This window comes from Saccostrea cucullata, unplaced genomic scaffold (assembly GCF_032062105.1).
Source record: "Saccostrea cucullata isolate Sc308-1 unplaced genomic scaffold, CSIRO_AGI_Scuc_v1 ctg592, whole genome shotgun sequence".
NCBI classification, from domain to species: domain Eukaryota; kingdom Metazoa; phylum Mollusca; class Bivalvia; order Ostreida; family Ostreidae; genus Saccostrea; species Saccostrea cuccullata.
Window position 1 is genome coordinate 4,878 of NW_026922940.1, and position 18,546 is coordinate 23,423.

Consider the following 18,546-nt stretch of genomic DNA (forward strand, 5'->3'; position numbering starts at 1 on the left):
ACAGTCTGAATCATCCTTAAAGCGGTACAAACGTGCTAAACGCATAAAGTATATTATCAATAAGGCAACTGTGTGATGATGCACTGCCAAATCCCCAGAACTAAATTTATTGTACACATATTGTATATTTATAAGGAATGTCAAAGCCCCCTCCACACAATTTTTACAGTTTAGAAAGATCCCTGCAGCAGGTGTGCCAGAAGATGCTCAACCTTCTATTCAGGGGGATATAAGGGGAACACCTGTTCTATTGCATCAATAAGAAGGCCATAAAATAGCTAGAGTGTTTTATCGATAAGGTCGCCAATCATGAAATGATATGATAAATCATGTGAGAGACCAGAGGTAACCTAACAATATTTATCACCCAATCATTATACAACTTATCAGTAAAACAGTCAAAGGGGTAATGTCGTACAACAACCCCCACCCCATCTTTCCATAAGATCTGCAAATGCTGAAACCAAAGGTAACCTATTCTTATATATTTTTTATAAAAATAAGGAAACCAGGGTGTGTTACTTTGATCGGAGATAATTATTCTAAAGCTTTTTTAATTTATTTTCTGTTTGTTGGTTAACATTTTTAAAGGCTTCCTAGTAAAACAATTTTACGTACTTTCACTAAGCTGTTGCAATAAGCTATATATTGTAACGGAGTAACAGCCTTCATAGTTGTGACTCTGTCCAAGATGAGCGTACGTTTTATACTTACTATGTTTGCAGGTCAACGAGCATCTGTGTTTAATTGGAAACGAAAATAGACAAAAATTTTGAAAAAAGAAAAAAGATATATATATATATCATGGGTGGCCTTTTGAAGCAACCAAGATAAATAATGTATGTATTGGACATGATTTTTGTTAAGAATGTAGGAGGATATTTAGATTTATAATTATTTTTTCTTGGTTGCCGAACTGTGGCGCTATGATTTTATAGTTTAGTCTTTAACTATATGGATACATATCCTGTATGGCACAAGATTTTCTGCGCACTTTTGGGGAGAATTTCTCCACTTTCCAGCTTTGTCAAAGAAGTATACGTTTAACTCCTTAATTTTTAAAACAACCTGTATATCTTATCCACCTCCTATCCCTTTATAGTCATCTTCTCCACAGACAGTTTTAAATTTCCTTCTATCCAACAACAATTCAAAACAAGCGAATTATTGGTCTGTAGACACGACTATTTTGGGTAAGGAGGTGCCTTAAAAGATACAGGTTGGTTAGAAAACCTATCTATAATTGGAAGTGAAACGTAGTTCATCGACCAATGCTGGAAAGTAGAAAAATTCTCCCCAAAAGTGCGCTGAAAATTTTGCGGCGTGAATTGCATTATATTTGCATCATAGGATCTGTAGTGGTATTGTCAAAGACCAAGGTGGAAGACCACAACTCAACAGTTCTGTAGCTATATATATCTATAAATTGAAAGTATTGTTATTTGCATATTAATCACAGGCTGATGGTGGAGTGTTTTTTATGTAAAGTTGCATCAAATTGTAATTTATTATAAATGTTTTATTGTTCATGTTATTTCATTATCTTATCGTTTACATGAATTATTGATGCAATACACATTGCACTTCGACATTGTTATGTAAACAAATGCTGTTTTTGTATTACTAGACGATCTAGCGAGATATTGATGAACAGACAGTAAGGGACAGTGATATTAAGATATAACACGTCAGTTTTTCATCATTATCTACCATATTACGCCTGCAATTTACTTAATTATTTCAGCATTATTATAAGTGTTGTAAATTGGGCGCCTGTGATCTTTCTTACGAAAAAAACATAGTCATGTGACATAAACATTATCGTTTTACAATTGATAAGATCAATATAACACTGTCCGTGTCATCAAATGCTTATAATTGATACTTAAATGTTATTTTATTGCAGTATTTTCATTTAATTATGTTTTGTTTGACGAAATGTTTTGAACTTGAGTGTATAACATAATACTTATGTGTGCGCATTATTGTCCGGTATTACTACGCCGTGGATTGTGTGTGTCCGCTTAATTACAGATTTTTTGTTGAACTTATTTTTATTATGTATATCAAATAGAATTTATAGATTCTTCCTTACATGCAGAAAGGGAATTTTTAGCGACATTGTTTTCTTTGTATGAAACAATATGTATGTAAAGTAGTTCTGAGGGGCTCCAGAAAGGACAATTATTCAGTGGATTGTTTTGATTACGTGACCACTATAGAAGGTTATATATATGAGCAGTGAACGTTAGTATCATAACGATCATCAGAACATAATACGTCATCAACATCACTGACTGTATATAACCGTTAAATTACTAACGATTTAAGGTAAAATCTAGAAAAAGGGGCTGGACACTCAAATTAGGGGCCGAGAGGGGCCAAAAGTCTTTAATCGATACCTCTTTAGCAAGCAATATTTTGATATACATTACTGAAGCAAAAATGTTTATCTCAACAATCTACAACTATGTATCATGATTTTAATGTCGTATGGTACATGATTAGGGGCCATATTGGGCCAAAATGCTAAATCTTTGACGCTTCATATATCAAAAGTGGGAAATATTTTAATAAGTAATATTGAACAAAAAAGTTCAAAATCATGTTTTGAACGATATGCAACCTTTCATTTTTCGCTAAATGTCCCCATGAAGGAGTTGAAGGGCTGGCCCCTAAATATTTCTTTTGCAAATAACTCGAAAACGAAACAGAATCTCTGAATAGTTTTTAAACAAAAAGTGTTCAAAATCATTAGAGGTTTAAAGTAAAATCCAGAAAAAAGGGCTTGACACTCAAATTAAGGGCCGAGAGGGGCCAAAAGTCTTTAATCGATACCTCTATAGCAAGCAATATTTGATATACACTAATGAAGCAAAAATGTTTATCTCAACAATCTACAACTGTATATTATGATTTGATGTCGTATGTTACATAATTAGGGGCCATAAGGGGCCAAAATGCTCAATCTTTGACGCTTTATATCTCAAAAGTTTGGAATATTTTGATAAGTAATATTGAAAAAAAAGATGTTCAAAATAATGTTCTGAACAATATGCACCCTATTAAGGAGTTGAAGGGTTGGCCCTTAAATATTTCTGATGGAAATAACTCGAAAACGAAAAAGAATCTCTGAATGGTTGTTGAACAAAAGTGATCAAAATCCTTAGAGCTTTAAGATGATATGAAGAAAAAGGACTGATTCCTATAAATAGGGGCCGTGAGGGGCCAAAAGCCGATTTTTTTTACGTCTTTAATGTTCAATGTCTTTTAACATATTATAGAAAATTCTCATTTTAGAATGAAAATCTCAATCAAAATCTTATTTCATCTCATCAAGAATCGGACGGAAGACCCACTCGTTGCTCGCAATGACATCGTACATGTATCTAGTTTTTATCATTATTCGTACCGATTTTGTGCACGCGTGTTCTCGGAAACAGCTCGATGGATTTTTACCAATTTTTCAAATCTAATAAATATTGATCTGAACCTTATTGGAAAATTTTTATACTGAGATCGTCACTTCCGGTCGTGAGAACTGGTAACTCCTCCTAAACGACTAGAGATATTCAGTGTAGATAGAGGATGAAGTGTAGAAGTGCCATTCTGAGACTATTTCTATCCAGTGCAAAAGGCACCAAAGCTCGCCTGGGTTTAAGAAATGGCTCAAAAATATCTCACACAATTTGACACATTTTGTTTCATATCTTCATACCTATTCATAATTTGTGAAAAAAAATATTGAAGAAAAAATGTGAAAATCACAAGACCTTTCCTTTGATATCAAGAAAATGGGGCTGACTTCTCAAATTAGGGGCTCAGAGGGGCCAAAAGTCTTTTATCTATTACTCTCTGATAATCAATATTTTTATACATTACTGACGCAAGGTATTCATCTTAACAATTTGCAATAATATATGATAAAATTTTGATCATATGTTACGTAATTACATGTAGGGGTCACAAGGGTCCAGCATTTTAATCTTTGACGCTTCATATCTCAAAAAGGGGGAATAATTTGATAAGCAATATTGAACAAAAGATGGTCAGAATAATGTTCTAAACAATTACATACTTGGAACTTTTGTAAACTTTTAAAACATAGTCATACCTTAGGATATCCTGCAACATGATATGCAAAAAAATTAAAAAGAAATTATGCGCATGCACGTGTGCTGCAATTTGATTGGCTGAAACTTGAAATTGTTATAACTCCTTTGTTTTTCAACGAAATGTTTTGAGATTTAAAACATGGTCATTCATTAGGATATCCTACAATACGATATAGTAAAACATTCATCAAATCACGTGCATGCATGTGTGCTGCAATCTGATTGGCTGAAACTTGAAATGGCTATAACTCCCTTGTTTTTTAACCAAACAAGATAGGATTTAGAACATAGATAAACATAAGGGATTCCTACAAAAAAGTATGGTCAGCATGCACATGTATGCACGTGCGTGCACGTGAAATGAGTAAAATTACAAATACACTTGATTAAACGCATTTTAAAATACTTTTGGATTAAATGCGGTAATATCCTGTAAATTAAAATATATAAATAGTGCAAACAAGATGACATGGTCATTACGCACATGCATTCAAATGCGCACGCGTGCAATGCATAAATTTGAATATACTTGGTATACTTCTGGCAAAACACTGTTATAGTCTAAAAGGCATAGAGTTCATCTTTTTAATGAGGCTTACAGGGAATAAGGCACCGAAAGGGAGTGGGGGAGCGTTTGGGGAACATCTGTTACGGTTTCCGTTACAATTAGCCCTAGTTTCTCTACTGCACTTACACTGCAATGCACTGTATTCTATCATGCCAAATATAGAAAATTTATTATAATTATTATGCCTAATGGGCGTTATCTACACTACAGCTAGGATTTGTACTCATAGATGCACTGACTGTTTTTGTTAAATTTCATTGACGTCTTTATTAAATGAAATATTTGAAACGAGAAATGAAACTTGATTATGATTTACAAGGATGTGAAGTAGATTATCAAGGATGTTTAAATACATGTGACAGGTTGAGGATCCCCCTTTTTATATTTGAACGAATATCATGTAATATTATTATGACAATGTGGAACATTGTCTACGTATTTTTGAATGACTCTCGTATTAATAATTATTGCAGTTATTTCGATTTCATTTCCATCGTTTAAGTAAATTCAAAATATTGGAATCGGTTCCTGCAGTTGTTAGAAAGCCTCATCAAAACTCTTCATTCAGCTGATTCCGCTAAACTGAAATAAATGTACATATATTTTATCATCTCATAAAAAAGATTAGTCCATGTCCTGCAAAAAATGCCCATATTGAAGAGGTTCAGGAACTATTTTCAGTTGTGAACCTAGGATTCTGTAAAATCGTAAACCTGGCATACTATAAGGTCTTGGTTTTAAAGGACATCGTTGTTCTTTCTGATATCAGAGAAGAATTAATTTTATTTTACACCAATCCCAGATAGCATGACTATGTAGGGTCAACACTGGTAAAAGGTTGTATGGTTGGCGTTGGGGGAACTACGTTGGGCCAATGTTGGACCAGTGCTACCATGTCAACCTTCTCGACCATGACAGAATTCCTATGTTGGCCCAACGTTGGTCCAACATAAGCAATTTCCATTCACTTTAATTTCCAAGGAAGGAAGGATGCTAACGTTGGCCCAATGTTGGCCCAATGTATATAATACAACCTTAAAGAAAGTGTCTTTTCAAATTGGTAGTTGTATTTTGGCCCGATGTTGTCCCGATATTTGTAGTACACCCGAAAAGAATGTGTCAAATCAAATTAGTAGTTGTATGTTGGCCCAAGGTTGGCCCAATGTTTGTAGTACACCCTTACAGAAAGTGTCTTATCAAGTTGGTAGTAGTATGGTGGCCCAACGTTGGCCCAATGATTGTAATACACCCTTAAAGAAAGTGTCTTATCAAGTTGGTAGTTGTATGTTGGCCCAACGTTGGCCCAATGATTGTAATACACCCGTAAAGAAAGTGTCTTATCAAGTTGGTAATTGAATGTTTGCCCAACGTTGGCCCGATGTTAGCAAGAATGTTATTTTGTTAGGTGTTTCAAAGATGGGATATTTATATTGGGCCAACGTTGGTCCAATTATTATATTGCCAACTAAATGATGGTGTCAATTTTATAATTAGCTGCTGAGCTTTACGTTGGGGCAACGTTGGTTCCAAATATTAATTTAGATGCATATTCTGAAATATTTAAGAGGATATTCTATGTCCATGCTTTCCATTGGATGATTGCTTTTGTTTAGATATGATATTTTCAACATTTTAACTTTGAATTTAAGTGATCACAGGGCCAAAGAGTGTTTTATTCTATTTTTTGAATTGTGTGCATGTTTATTTATTTGTAATAAAACGCTTAAAATTATGATTTTTTTTCACGAACGTTATATTCATGAGAATGTAGGGAAAAATGAATAAATGTTAGTTAAAAGTTTTCAGGAAAAAGATGTGAATCCCAGATAGCAGAACGTCGTTGTTCCAATCTTATACTATGCTTGTATTATCGCTGTTGGGTTACCTTTATTGGGCTAACAATGGTCCTACAAGGAATATTGATAGTTGGTTATGTATAATGCGGCCAATGTTGGGCTAACTGTTGGCGTTGTATCATAAAACTAATATCGTGAGAGAAAATATTGTTGGGGGATTGACATTGGCCCCAAGTTGGCCCAATATACCATGAATCTGGCTGAGCATCTTGGGTAGACAACATCCGGGCTACTTGTACTTTCCACGCCATTTTTAAGCTGACACGAGCGTCATGAGACTGATGCCTTGCATATCTGCATCCACTTTGTAAGTATTTATAATATGTTTGCTTCGAAACAGCTTAATTTAAACGTTTATAGTTTAAACGATATCGTGTACAAATCTGTGTAAATCAGTGCAGAGGCCAAGTGCCGTTGAGTCAACACTGTCCCAGATAGCAACATTGGGCCAACGTTGGGCCAGTGTTATCGGTCCCATTGGGCCAATGTTGGCAAATGACGTTGGCCCAATGTAAGTTGCTTATCGGCTCAATGTTGGCCCGATATGTTGTGCCAACGTTTGCCCAATGTAGAGTGTTATTGCTACAGATATTAGCCCAACGTTGCGACAACATTGTCCAATTGAATGCGACATTGGGCCAATCTTAGCCCAACGTCAGCAAGAACATTTGGCCGATGTTGGCAAATGACGTTGGCCTAGTGTCATTTTGCTCATTGGCCCAATGTTGGCCAGATATATTGGACCAACATTGGGCCAATGTGTATAAACATTTAATTGTTACAAATCTGTATATTAACAAATCCGATAGTCTCTAAAATCAGAAATAAATCTACCACCAATCCTTCTTGAAAATACAAGTTAGCTAAATTAAATTTACAAGGCCTGTTAAAATTCTTAAAATTTATCAAAACAAAATAAATTATCAGTGATTAAATTTATTGTTTCTATACAAGAAAAATAAATGAAAATATAAAATAACAAATGTGTTTTGATACAGCTAAACCAATACAAAATCTGCCCCTTATTTAGATAGAAATTTATGTTTAGTAGAATAGGTTTACCACTCATTTTAATTATATACACTTAAAGTCGAGCACATGATCAAACATGTTGAAAATGTTGAACATGTTGAAGTTAAAACAAAATATATTCAGCACTTAAACATAAATTGGGTTCTTTCATTTAAAATGTGTTAAGTGTATCCATTGAACCGACAAATTTTCTAAACATGTGTTTTACTTTGAATAATGATTCATATGGGGCAACATTGAATCAGTGTGATGATGATGATCAAGCGTAGAAATTTTATGCATAAATGCCTTTTATGCAAGCTAATCGCTTAATCACACCATGAAACAAAAAAGACGGTTATTCCTCAATTGACAGCTTAAAATTATTGTGAAATACTTGTAAATTTAATCGTATGTTAACTCTTTACTGAGAAAAGTAACAAATGTATTAAGTACTAAATATTACAATTTTAGTGCTGCTGGAGATTCTAAAAAGACATTGAGAACACAATCAAAGAATGGCTAAGGTATGCCAAGGACAGGGATAAGGGAGGCAGAAACGGGCAGAGAAGAAAAGAAGGGAATGAGGAGACTCTGGAGAGAGAAGAGGAGACTTAGGAGAGGGATCAGATTAAACGAGGCAGTACCTAACTTTTTTTCTGTTATATACTGTGACATACCTGTAGTTCTCTCCTTCTCTGTGTCTGTTTGTCGGTAACAAACACGATGAAAATGCCAGAAACATTTTTTTGTGCAAGTAAACAAAATTGCGGGATTCATTTAAGTATTGTTTTGAGAACAGGATGGCTTTGTTTATTTTTTAGACGTGCTTATTGATATCTGCAATTTACTGAACTTATGCATAAAGTTACATCACAGAGGGGGTATACAGTCATGTAACCCTACATGTTTCGCTTCAAGTGAGCATCAACTTTCTGTTCCTTATCAATGTTTTCTTCATGCACTGAGTAATAAAATATTAGTATTTTATAATACTATTTTATATTCTGATTTCTTTTTCCTCATTATTTTAATTAATGTAGAGCTACATACAAGGCAATACTTGTTGATGGTAATTCTATGAGATATTGTGAATATGTATTGAACTATTAATCTAGCAAATATAGTATTAAAGGGCTTTTACCATTAAACTGTACTACAAAACTACTATAACCTTATTATATATAGTTTGTTATTCAATTTGGAGGACAAATGGCCAACCAGTGAAGAAAATTGAGTTGTCCTGATGGAGAGCCAATAAGCTACAAACCAACGTTGGCCAAAACGGTGTTTGCCTAAAATTGAAAGAATAAGTGGCCCAACAATGGCTCAATAATATCCGTTCGTTGGTCCAACAATATGCCAACAAGTTGGTCTGATTAAGGACCGATGAGCAAATTACCGCTGGCCCTACATTAATTGCTTACAATGGCCCAACTGTACAAAAATGACGTTTGCCCAACATTGAAAAAATACATTAGCCCAACAGTGGTGCAATATTAACTGTTACATTGGCCCAACAATAAGCCAACAAGTTGGTTTGATTAAGGGTCGATGAGCAAATTACCGCTGGCCCAACATTAATTGCTTACAATGGCACAACTGTACAAAAATGACGTTTGTCCAATATTGAAAGAATACATTGGCCCAACATGGGCCCAATATGAACTGTTACATTGGCCCAACAATAAACCAAAAAGTTTGTTGGATTAAGGGCCGATGAGCAAATTACCGATGGCCCAATGTTGAATGCATAAGGAGCATTGTTGGCCCAACAAAGGTCCAATAACATCCTGCTATCTGGGATAAGATCTCTCTAAAACAACTTTCTTCTAGACAAACTTCCATATAACTTGTGTTAGATGGGGGGTGTCTACGAATAGTTTAAATGTACTTTCTCAGGCATAGGAACAATCTAACAGCCTATGGTTCAGTTCGGTGGGACATACGGTATCTAAAGTTTATCATCATATCTCTACTGATTTTTTTCCTACATAACAGTAACGCAGTAAAATGTGAATAATCCCCTAGAATTCTCAGTGAATGGACTAATTCCCGTGTGTAAGTTAAATGAGCTGATCCCTGCTTCGGAAGCTAATTCCCTTTATCCGTAATCCTCTAGATTTTACTTTTGTATCGGTCTTATATGTTAATGGACTAATTCCTCGTGTGTTATTCTTGAAGCTAATTCCCCGCCATTCGTAATCCTCTATTTGTATCGGTATAATAAAACAGTTAAAAAGCATATCATTGAAGGAGTAAGCAAGCTGTGCCTCGGGAAATAGTCCTGGTCTTAGGAAACTAGAATCTTGCTTACTCCCTCAATGATATACTTTAACTGTATATTGTCATGCTTGTAAAGTTTAAATTATTTGATTTTAAGTTTTCAGTTCAAAAGAGTTTTGATACGGATCGTTTATAAAAGTTGTACAACTCGCACTAGTAAAAATTGGGTTTTGCTTTCTATTCACATTTTTGAAAAAAAAATTATTAATCTTAATTTGCTCTAATTGTTTGTTTATAAAGCAGTCAGAAATAATTTTTTTTTTAAAGAAAATAACATTTATCTTAAAATGGAAAAAGAGAAAGTGGAAGACAAGCCAGAAGAAATAGAAAGCCAAGACATTTACGTCCCTACTTTTGTCATTCCAGCTCTAACTTCTCCGCAAGGTGAGTAAAATTCCAATCAATCAAATGGAATTCAATGATTGAAAATGTTCCAAACATTGTTCCATTTAAATTAATTCAAATGTTAAAAAAAAAACAAACAATAAGCTATAGGCCTACGTGCAATTGGTTTTGGCACATATCATACCTAGTGTCATTTCATTATAAATACTACCGTAGCATTAAAGTATAATTATCAATGGATATTTTATTGCTTTTCACGATCATGCATTGACTTTAATTATAATTAATTAATGTCGGTATGTTAGAGACTACAATGGCACAAGTGGCTGTACTTCCTTCAGACAACAGGAGATTGAATGGTAAGTCTGTGCGAATAGCTAAAAGTACATGCTATGTTGAAGAAATTTAAATTATTGTAACAAAATCAATACAACTTGAAACATGCTCATCAAGTCAATATTTTTTATTCAAAATGCATTTTTATTCATTTTATCTTATTGTAGCATTTTTATTTTATTTGATTGTCACATTTTTCTTATATACTTTATTTATTTCACTGTCTACTGTCAATGATTGGATTCTTTTTATGTAAATGCATAAACTATTACTCTTGAAACTAAATACAAAGTAATAATATCTCTCTACATTAAGAGAATACTTTGGCTCAAGTGGCGGTGTTTCCATCAGAAAAATTCCAAAGCGAAGGAATGAAATGTAAGTCTGAGGCAATAACACTTAAGTAACTAAAAAAACAATAAACCTGAAACTAATTTAAATTTTTTGATGATTTCATGTGAACTCAAAAATCAATTTGTTATTTTTATGCAGGTTGTTGAATTATTTAAAAAATGAAATGCTTTCTTTGTTTGTTATTACTGGAATTAACTGAAACAGCTGTTGCAGAAAAAATACATAACCCGCGTAAGCGTAATTTTTTTTTGCGATAGCTGCGACCATTAATTCCAGTAATAACAAAGAAAGAAAGATATTTTATTGTTTATATTTATTATTATTTTTTTAATTCTTTATTTTTGTTTTACACATTCTGTTATTTAACACAAAAACATGATTAATAACAAATACAGAAGATGTATTTTTTTCATTTTAGAAAGAAAGGGAAAAAGGGAGAGGGAGGAGGGGGGAGAAGAGAGGAGAGAAAGCTGAGGGGGGGGGGGGAGAAAAGAGAGAAGTGCATGCATTCACTATATTTATTTCAGTCTAAAAATTCATTGAAATAAAAGCTTCCAGTAGTTCCAGCAGGTATCAAACATATCCTTTTCACCATTTTTGTATGCAATATATTTTTGAGTTTCATAAAATGAATTCATAAGCGATATCGCAGCAGGTACATTAAGTGTCTTCCCTGTGCACCTCATTGTGTAGATATAATATTTAAGCCAAAGAACGAGATTATTTTGGGTTTTTTTTCTTTTATCTAAGAATCCAAAAATGAAATTATTTTTTGTTACTGATATCTGAAGATTTGTTCTATTTTCAAGGTAATTTTCAAATTCTCTTTAAAAATCTTTTACATCACACTCCCAAAGCAAATGTTCGATTGTTTCTTCTTCCACTTGACAGAAAGTACAATTTTTGTTGTCTGTGATTTTGATTTTAAATAGATATGAGTTTGAGGCCAAAATTTTGTTCAAAATTCGATACTGGAACCATTGCAGTTTGCAATTGTTTGTAACTTTAAAAGGCAATTTAAAAATCATTTTCCATTCTTTGTCGTTTAGTTCAAATATTTCATTCCACTTTTTTTACTAGTAGGTTCTGTGCTATTTTGGTTGAGAAGATTATAAAATTGCTTTGATTTTTTGCATTCTAAAAGGGTATTTATATTTGACATAATGTAATTTAGTTACATTTCCATCAAAAATCGCTTTTTTCATCCATGCTTTAAGAGCACTTATAACACTCATGTATTCTAGAAAATTAATTTTCACTTGTTGATATATATCACGAACTGATTCATAAGTCAAGAAAACACCTTCTTCATTTATAATATCATTAAGGTGTCGGATATTAGCATCAAACATGGATTTATTGAAAAATACTTTCCCCAAACAAGGATGTTGGGATTATAAAAAAGTGAAGCATTTGCTGTAACTGCAGTTGGGTTTTGTTTGTGATGTAGCTCAATCCATGAGTCAAATACATCAGCCCAAAATTTGTTTTTTAGTGATTTATTAAATATTTTTAATATATTCAATTCCACATGTTGTAACTTTATTTATATCTAACATTGGTATAAAATCATGTAGATCTCTATTTGACAGTAGGAGTTTTCGCATCCAAAATAATTTTAAGGAAGATGTAAAAGCCTTTACATTTATCATCTTTAATCCCCCATCTTCATATGTTTTAACAATTACATCCTTTTTTATTCTATGTTGAGAGTGGTTCCATAGGAAGGAAAAGAATACGTTATCTAACATTTTATAAAAATTGTCATCTGGGTTTGGAATTGCCATAAAAATATGATTTAATAAAGGCAGAACCAAAGTTTTGATAACAGTGATTTTTCCTACTGGATTAAAGTGTCTTTTCTCCCTCTGATGCAAGATTGATTTTATTCTGCTTAACTTTGGCTGATAATTCAGTTTAGACATATTTTGAAGTTCTACATCAAAATTAATTCCAAGTAAAGTGAATCTATCAGTCCCCCATTTCAGATTAAAATCTCTAGAAAGGATATCTTGACTATATTTTTTGATCCAATATATACTGTATTTGTTTTCGAAATATTAACTCTTAGTCCCGATATATCTGAAACAAGAGGCCCGTGGGCCTTATAGGTCACCTAAGCATTATGCAACAACTTTCCATTGATTGAATTTGATTTATGTTTTAAGACAGATGCTATGGCATTCACAATCTTGAAAGAGGCACCATTGAATTGATCATCATAACAATAAACTTAGCAGTTGCTAAGTTTGTTTACTTAATACCCATACGCAGGGTAAGGGAACACTAAATGCATTTCAACTAATCAGTAATATTCAGCAATAATCAGTAGTGCCCCTACCATACATGAACCCCTGATCCTTCGGTCTTTATATTTGATTAATACCAAGGAGCAGATTTAAAACCATTCATTCATTTTCAGTATATAAGTACAACCCCCCCCTATGGTACCCCTGACCCTGGGGCCTTGAAATTCAAAATTGTGGAAGATATGGGCCCTTGTCCATCATAACTATATTGGTAGTTCATCTGCTTAATACCCTGGAGAAGAGAAGAACATTTTCAAAGATTTAATGTAATTTCACTATATAATCAATAGAGCCCCGCCCTAACACCAGAACCCCTGACCCTGGGGCTATAAAATTCACAATTATGGAAGAGGCATTCTTGCTCATCATTGTATACTTAATTAGTTTATTTATTTCTTAGGAGCAGAGGAGAAGATTTTCAAAGAAATCATGTATTTCACTATATAATCAATACAGTCCCACCCTTACACCAGAACCCCTGACCCTGGGGCCATAAAATTCATTATTTTGGTAGAAGCACTCTTGCATATCATAACTATGCACTTAGTTACTGTGGTTTCATCAATTTTCGTTGGCATCAATTTTCGTGGATTTTGTAAAACAGACAGTTTCGAGGATACGTAATTTCGTGGACAAAAGCATTTTCTATACAAGTGAATGTCATATTTCGTAATTTGATGAACATTTGAATTCGTGGATCTGCTCAACAACGAAATCCACGAAAATTGGTGCTCAACGAATATTGATGAAACCACAGTAGTTTATTTATTTCCTAGGAGCAGAGAAGAAGATTTTCAAAGAATTCAGGTATTATCACTATATAATCTATAGAGCCCCGCCCTAACAGCAGAACCCCTAGCCCTGGGGCTATAAAATTCACAATTTTGGTAGAGGCACTCTTGCTCATCATAACTATGCACTTAGTAAGTTTATTTAATACCTAGGAGCAGAGAAGATTTTCAAAGAATTCAGGTATTTTCACTATATAATCAATAGAGCCCCGCCCTAACACCAGAACCCCTGACCCTGGGGCCATAAAATTCACAATTTTGGTAGAAGCACTCTTGCTCATCATAACTATGCACTTAGTAAGTTTATTTAATACCCAGGGTCAGAGAAGAAGATTTTCAAAGAATTCATGTATTTTCACTATATAATCAATAGAGCCCCGCCCTAACACCAGAACCCCTGACCCTGGGGCAATAAAATTCACAATTTTGGTTGAGGCACTCTTGCTCATCTTACATGTAACTATGTACTTAGACGGTTTATTCAATACCCAGGAGCAAGTTTTTCAGATATTGTCTTGGTTTTTCTCTTTAGGCAAAAGTGTAATGATTCCATGTCTCTGTGTGACTGAAAGACTATCAATTTCGTAAGCATAATTACAGCAAAACTCGTTTAGTACGAACACGGATATTGTGAACTTACGGTTATAGCGAAGTCATCTTGAGCACCAGCTATATAAATTTAATGACTTTCTTATACAGTTATAACGAATTACGGATATGGCGAAGTAATTTCAAAGGTCCCAGTGACTTCGTTATAACCGAGTTTTACTGTAATTGACCTAATAACAAAAACTCCGAGAAATCGCCAAAATACCTTAAAAAACTCTGCTGAAAACCCATCCAAACCAGGTGATTTATTTGCTTTCATTTTGCTAAGTGTATTAAAAGCCTCCTGTAATGTAATTTTACCCTCCAAAGATGCACATTCATCAAATAAAAGCTTTGGTATAGTTTTGAAATTTAATTCAGAATTTAAGTCATATATTTTTAAACTCTTTGTTAGGTGTTGAGTATAAATTTTCATAAAATTGCTTTGTTTCATCCAAAATTTCAAATTGGTTTTGAGTTATCTCTCCATTGTCTCTAAGGTAGGATTCTTCTCTGGTTTCTGACTAGATGAAACATTAAAAGTATATTTGCTTATATGTCTTATATATTTAGGTGTAAGGAATTTAAAAGACTGTATTTTTCTTTCCTCATCAGAAATGTACAACTTTAAATAGAAATGGTAAACTGTATTTGAAAACTAGCAGGGACTATATTTTTGGCGGAATGGTGGCGTATGAAAATATTTTCTATTCTGCCTCTCAAAATTATAATAAAGCAATGAATTTAGCCATCATTTTTAGACAATCAAATGTAAGTTATATTAATAACGAGGGACTGAACTTTCAAAATATATCAAACAAGTATGATTTTTCGAACAAACTAGAACTTTGTTAGCTTTTAAACGTTTCCTATCAAAGTGCAGATTTGAGCCAAAAATCCATAAAAAGTTTTTTTTTTCTCTCTTAGTAAACGATCAAAACTTTTTGTTTTTGTATCATTTTGTACATTTATAAGACTACTTTATCATATGTGAAAATAAGAAAAAGTTAAATATAGGAAGCATATGAAAATAACTAATATATCCTAAAAGAATTAAGAAAAACAGAGAAAATTCGGATTAGACAATATCCAGTTAAGTAAAATTGGTAATATCATGCTATAGACCTGATATAATAATATGTTTTTATGCAAAAAGAACAATCATTATACTCTTGAAATAGAAGTAGGTATCACATGATTGGCAACAATATTTTTTTTATTCTTAATGACAAGGAAAAAGATAATGACCTTGACCTGACCTTACCTCTAATATAAAACGGTCAAATTTAATTTCACTGATACTGTCACTTACTGATATTGTCTTCTTGATTCTGTGAAAATTTCATTAATTTCTAAATATTAGAAATATGAGAAGAATCCTACCTTAACAAGTTTGGGAATTATTTTACTAGTAGAATTTCTTGATTCTAGACCATAAAAAATAATGAGATGGTTTTCCCCCTCTTCCACCTATTTTGCTCTACTTCTAACGTATGTTCCTTGAAGTTTGTGTTTTCTAAGTTTTTCTAAATTTTGCTTTTTTTTCGTTTCGTTGTATTCAGAAATTATCTTCTATAATGTCTTTATTTCTTCAAGTAACGCTTTCTCTTCATTAACTTGTTTCTTTTTTAGATATTCAGAGTATGATATGCTTTTCCCTCTTATTTCCATAAGTAGAGTTTCTAGAAATAATTGGTCGTCAATGGTAAAATAGATGTTTTCATCTAGAATAGTATCAAGATTATCATAATCATAGGCAGGAAGTGCATATTGCTTTTTCACCTTTGAGATAACATCTCTGATACAATCTAAGTATTGCTTATCACTAAGTAGGGAGTTGTTAAATTTCCAAAGACCCCTTCCCTTTTTAAAATCATTAAAAGTTAAAACCATAGATATCATAGAGTGATCAGACCTGTAACTTGGTTCAACTGTACATGCATTAAAGACAAATTAGCAATGACTCAGATATTATAAAAAACTCTAACCTACTTTGTTTGAAAGGATTTTTTTTCTCCATGTGTACCTTTGAAGTGTTTCATAAGCTTTCTAAAAGGATCTACATAACCAATTCCTTCCATGATTTCTAATACTTTTTCTCTAGCCTTCGGATTATTAATTGATTTATAATTATAGCTGTCTACCTGTGGATTTAACACTAAATTAAAGTATCCACACCATATGACATTATTACAGTTCATTTCTTCAATTGACTCTTGAATATTTTCATAAAAATTTGGTGTATCAGTATTTGGACCATATACTGTGCATAAAATAACTTCATGACCTTCTATGCATAATTTCAAAATGTGATAATTTCCATCTTTATCACCCTTTTTGAGACATACTTAAAAATCAAAATCATTATTGAAAAGTATTGCTACTCCTCTTGAGTTTGAAGTATAGGAGCTAAAGTATCATTGGTATCCCCACATATTTCTAACCTCATTTTCTACATTATTTGTGAAACGGGTATCTTGAAGACAATAAATATTATACAGGGAAGGGGGGGGGCACGGGGGCCTGCCCCCCCCCCACTTTTTTGGCCAACATTACCTTTACTATTGGAAATGTTCAATTAGAGGAAGGTTGCAACCCCACCCCCACTTTTTACCACAGTAGAGTGTTATCAAGGAATTGTAGGAAAAAATTTGGAAGTGAAAGTAATTTGTCTATGAACCCCCCCCCCCCCCCCCCCCCCCCAACGAAATAGGATTTTCGACTTTGGGCGACATTTAACTTTTGCGCTTTTTTTTTTATTTTTTTTTTGCTTGTCAAATTTTTCAGGTAAGTAAAAAAAAAATTCTCTGGTTGGCCCCCGGCCCCACTTTCAAAAACGATGCTACGTGCCTGTTATAATCCAGACTCCGTAAGTAGTTAAAAACATCTTTGCGTTTAGTGATATCGCCTAAACCCTGACAATTGACAGATAAAAATTTAATCCCCATCAAAATTTACAGACGGAAGTTTTGAGACCTGCTGGAAGGTGACTGAAATAGGTAATTTCATGAATGCATGCATATAGAGAGAAAAGAGGGATAGCGAAGAAGTATAAGATAGTACAGAGGGAAAAGTGAAAGAAACAAAGCATAAAAAACAATATAGTGTAATGACAACGAGTTCTCGCTTTTTCTAACTACAGGCAAGTGTCCAAATGATCTTTAATCCACTTATTTACCATCTGTCGAGCATGTCCGAGTGTAAACCGGAAGTTGTATATTGAGCTATAAATTCCAAAACAACGCATTATATATACATGTATGATCGGAAAAACGATTTCCAGAACGGAGACGTTAAATCGGGTTGGCAACTTTCACTTCAATATCGTCAAAAATATCGAACATGACCCTTTCATCGCCGATTTGTCCATAAACCTGGCCATTAAAATACCAGGCTGCTTTGACTTGTTCGTTTTCCAGCAGTTCATTAATCAGCTTACCGTTGAGTAATGTCACATCGTCACTAAGCCTGATTTCGTTTCCAGTATTTTTCTTCACAGTTGAACGGTGTTTCATAACTCTTGCTTTGGAGGAATTGTTCCTTAGTTTCATTATTATCGGTCAATGATTATACCCTTTTCTGTCAGGAATTCTATGTATTGCCATAATATCGTTATCCGTTATTTCACGGATGATATGTTGTGCAAGTTGTGTAACATTTTCCTCAGGCAATTCTTTTACTCCATGGATTTTCACATTGTTTTTCCTTGAATATTATTCATTCCAATTTGCCTTGCTCATTGCTGTCCTGGCTAGCTTTTTCAATTCATCATTTTCTGTAGAAATGACCCGCATTTTGTCTTTTAATTCCTCGATTTCGGACTTCTGCGAGTCTATTACACCAATACAGACTTTATTTTCCCCCTAAATGAGTTCTTCAATTTCTTTTTTGTGATCAGACAGAATTTCTGTTACAACTGGACCAACAATATCCTTAATATCCTCTGTCTTAACTGTTTTTTCAACACTTTCTTTGAGGGACTTAATA

The 18,546-nt window shown here is 33.4% G+C and overlaps 1 protein-coding gene across 1 annotated transcript in view; it reads left to right on the forward strand.

Annotated features, from left to right (window-relative positions):
• The first annotated feature begins 403 nt into the window (after positions 1–403).
• LOC134262838 (protein mono-ADP-ribosyltransferase PARP14-like) overlaps positions 404–18,546 on the forward strand; it is a 68,491-nt gene continuing 50,348 nt past the window's right edge. The window contains exons 1-5 of the mRNA XM_062745168.1: positions 404–469; positions 726–839; positions 10,104–10,220; positions 10,487–10,540; positions 10,833–10,895. Coding sequence (XP_062601152.1) covers positions 10,124–10,220; positions 10,487–10,540; positions 10,833–10,895 — 214 coding nt within the window. The 5' untranslated portion in view covers positions 404–469; positions 726–839; positions 10,104–10,123. The remainder of the gene's footprint in view (positions 470–725; positions 840–10,103; positions 10,221–10,486; positions 10,541–10,832; positions 10,896–18,546) is intronic.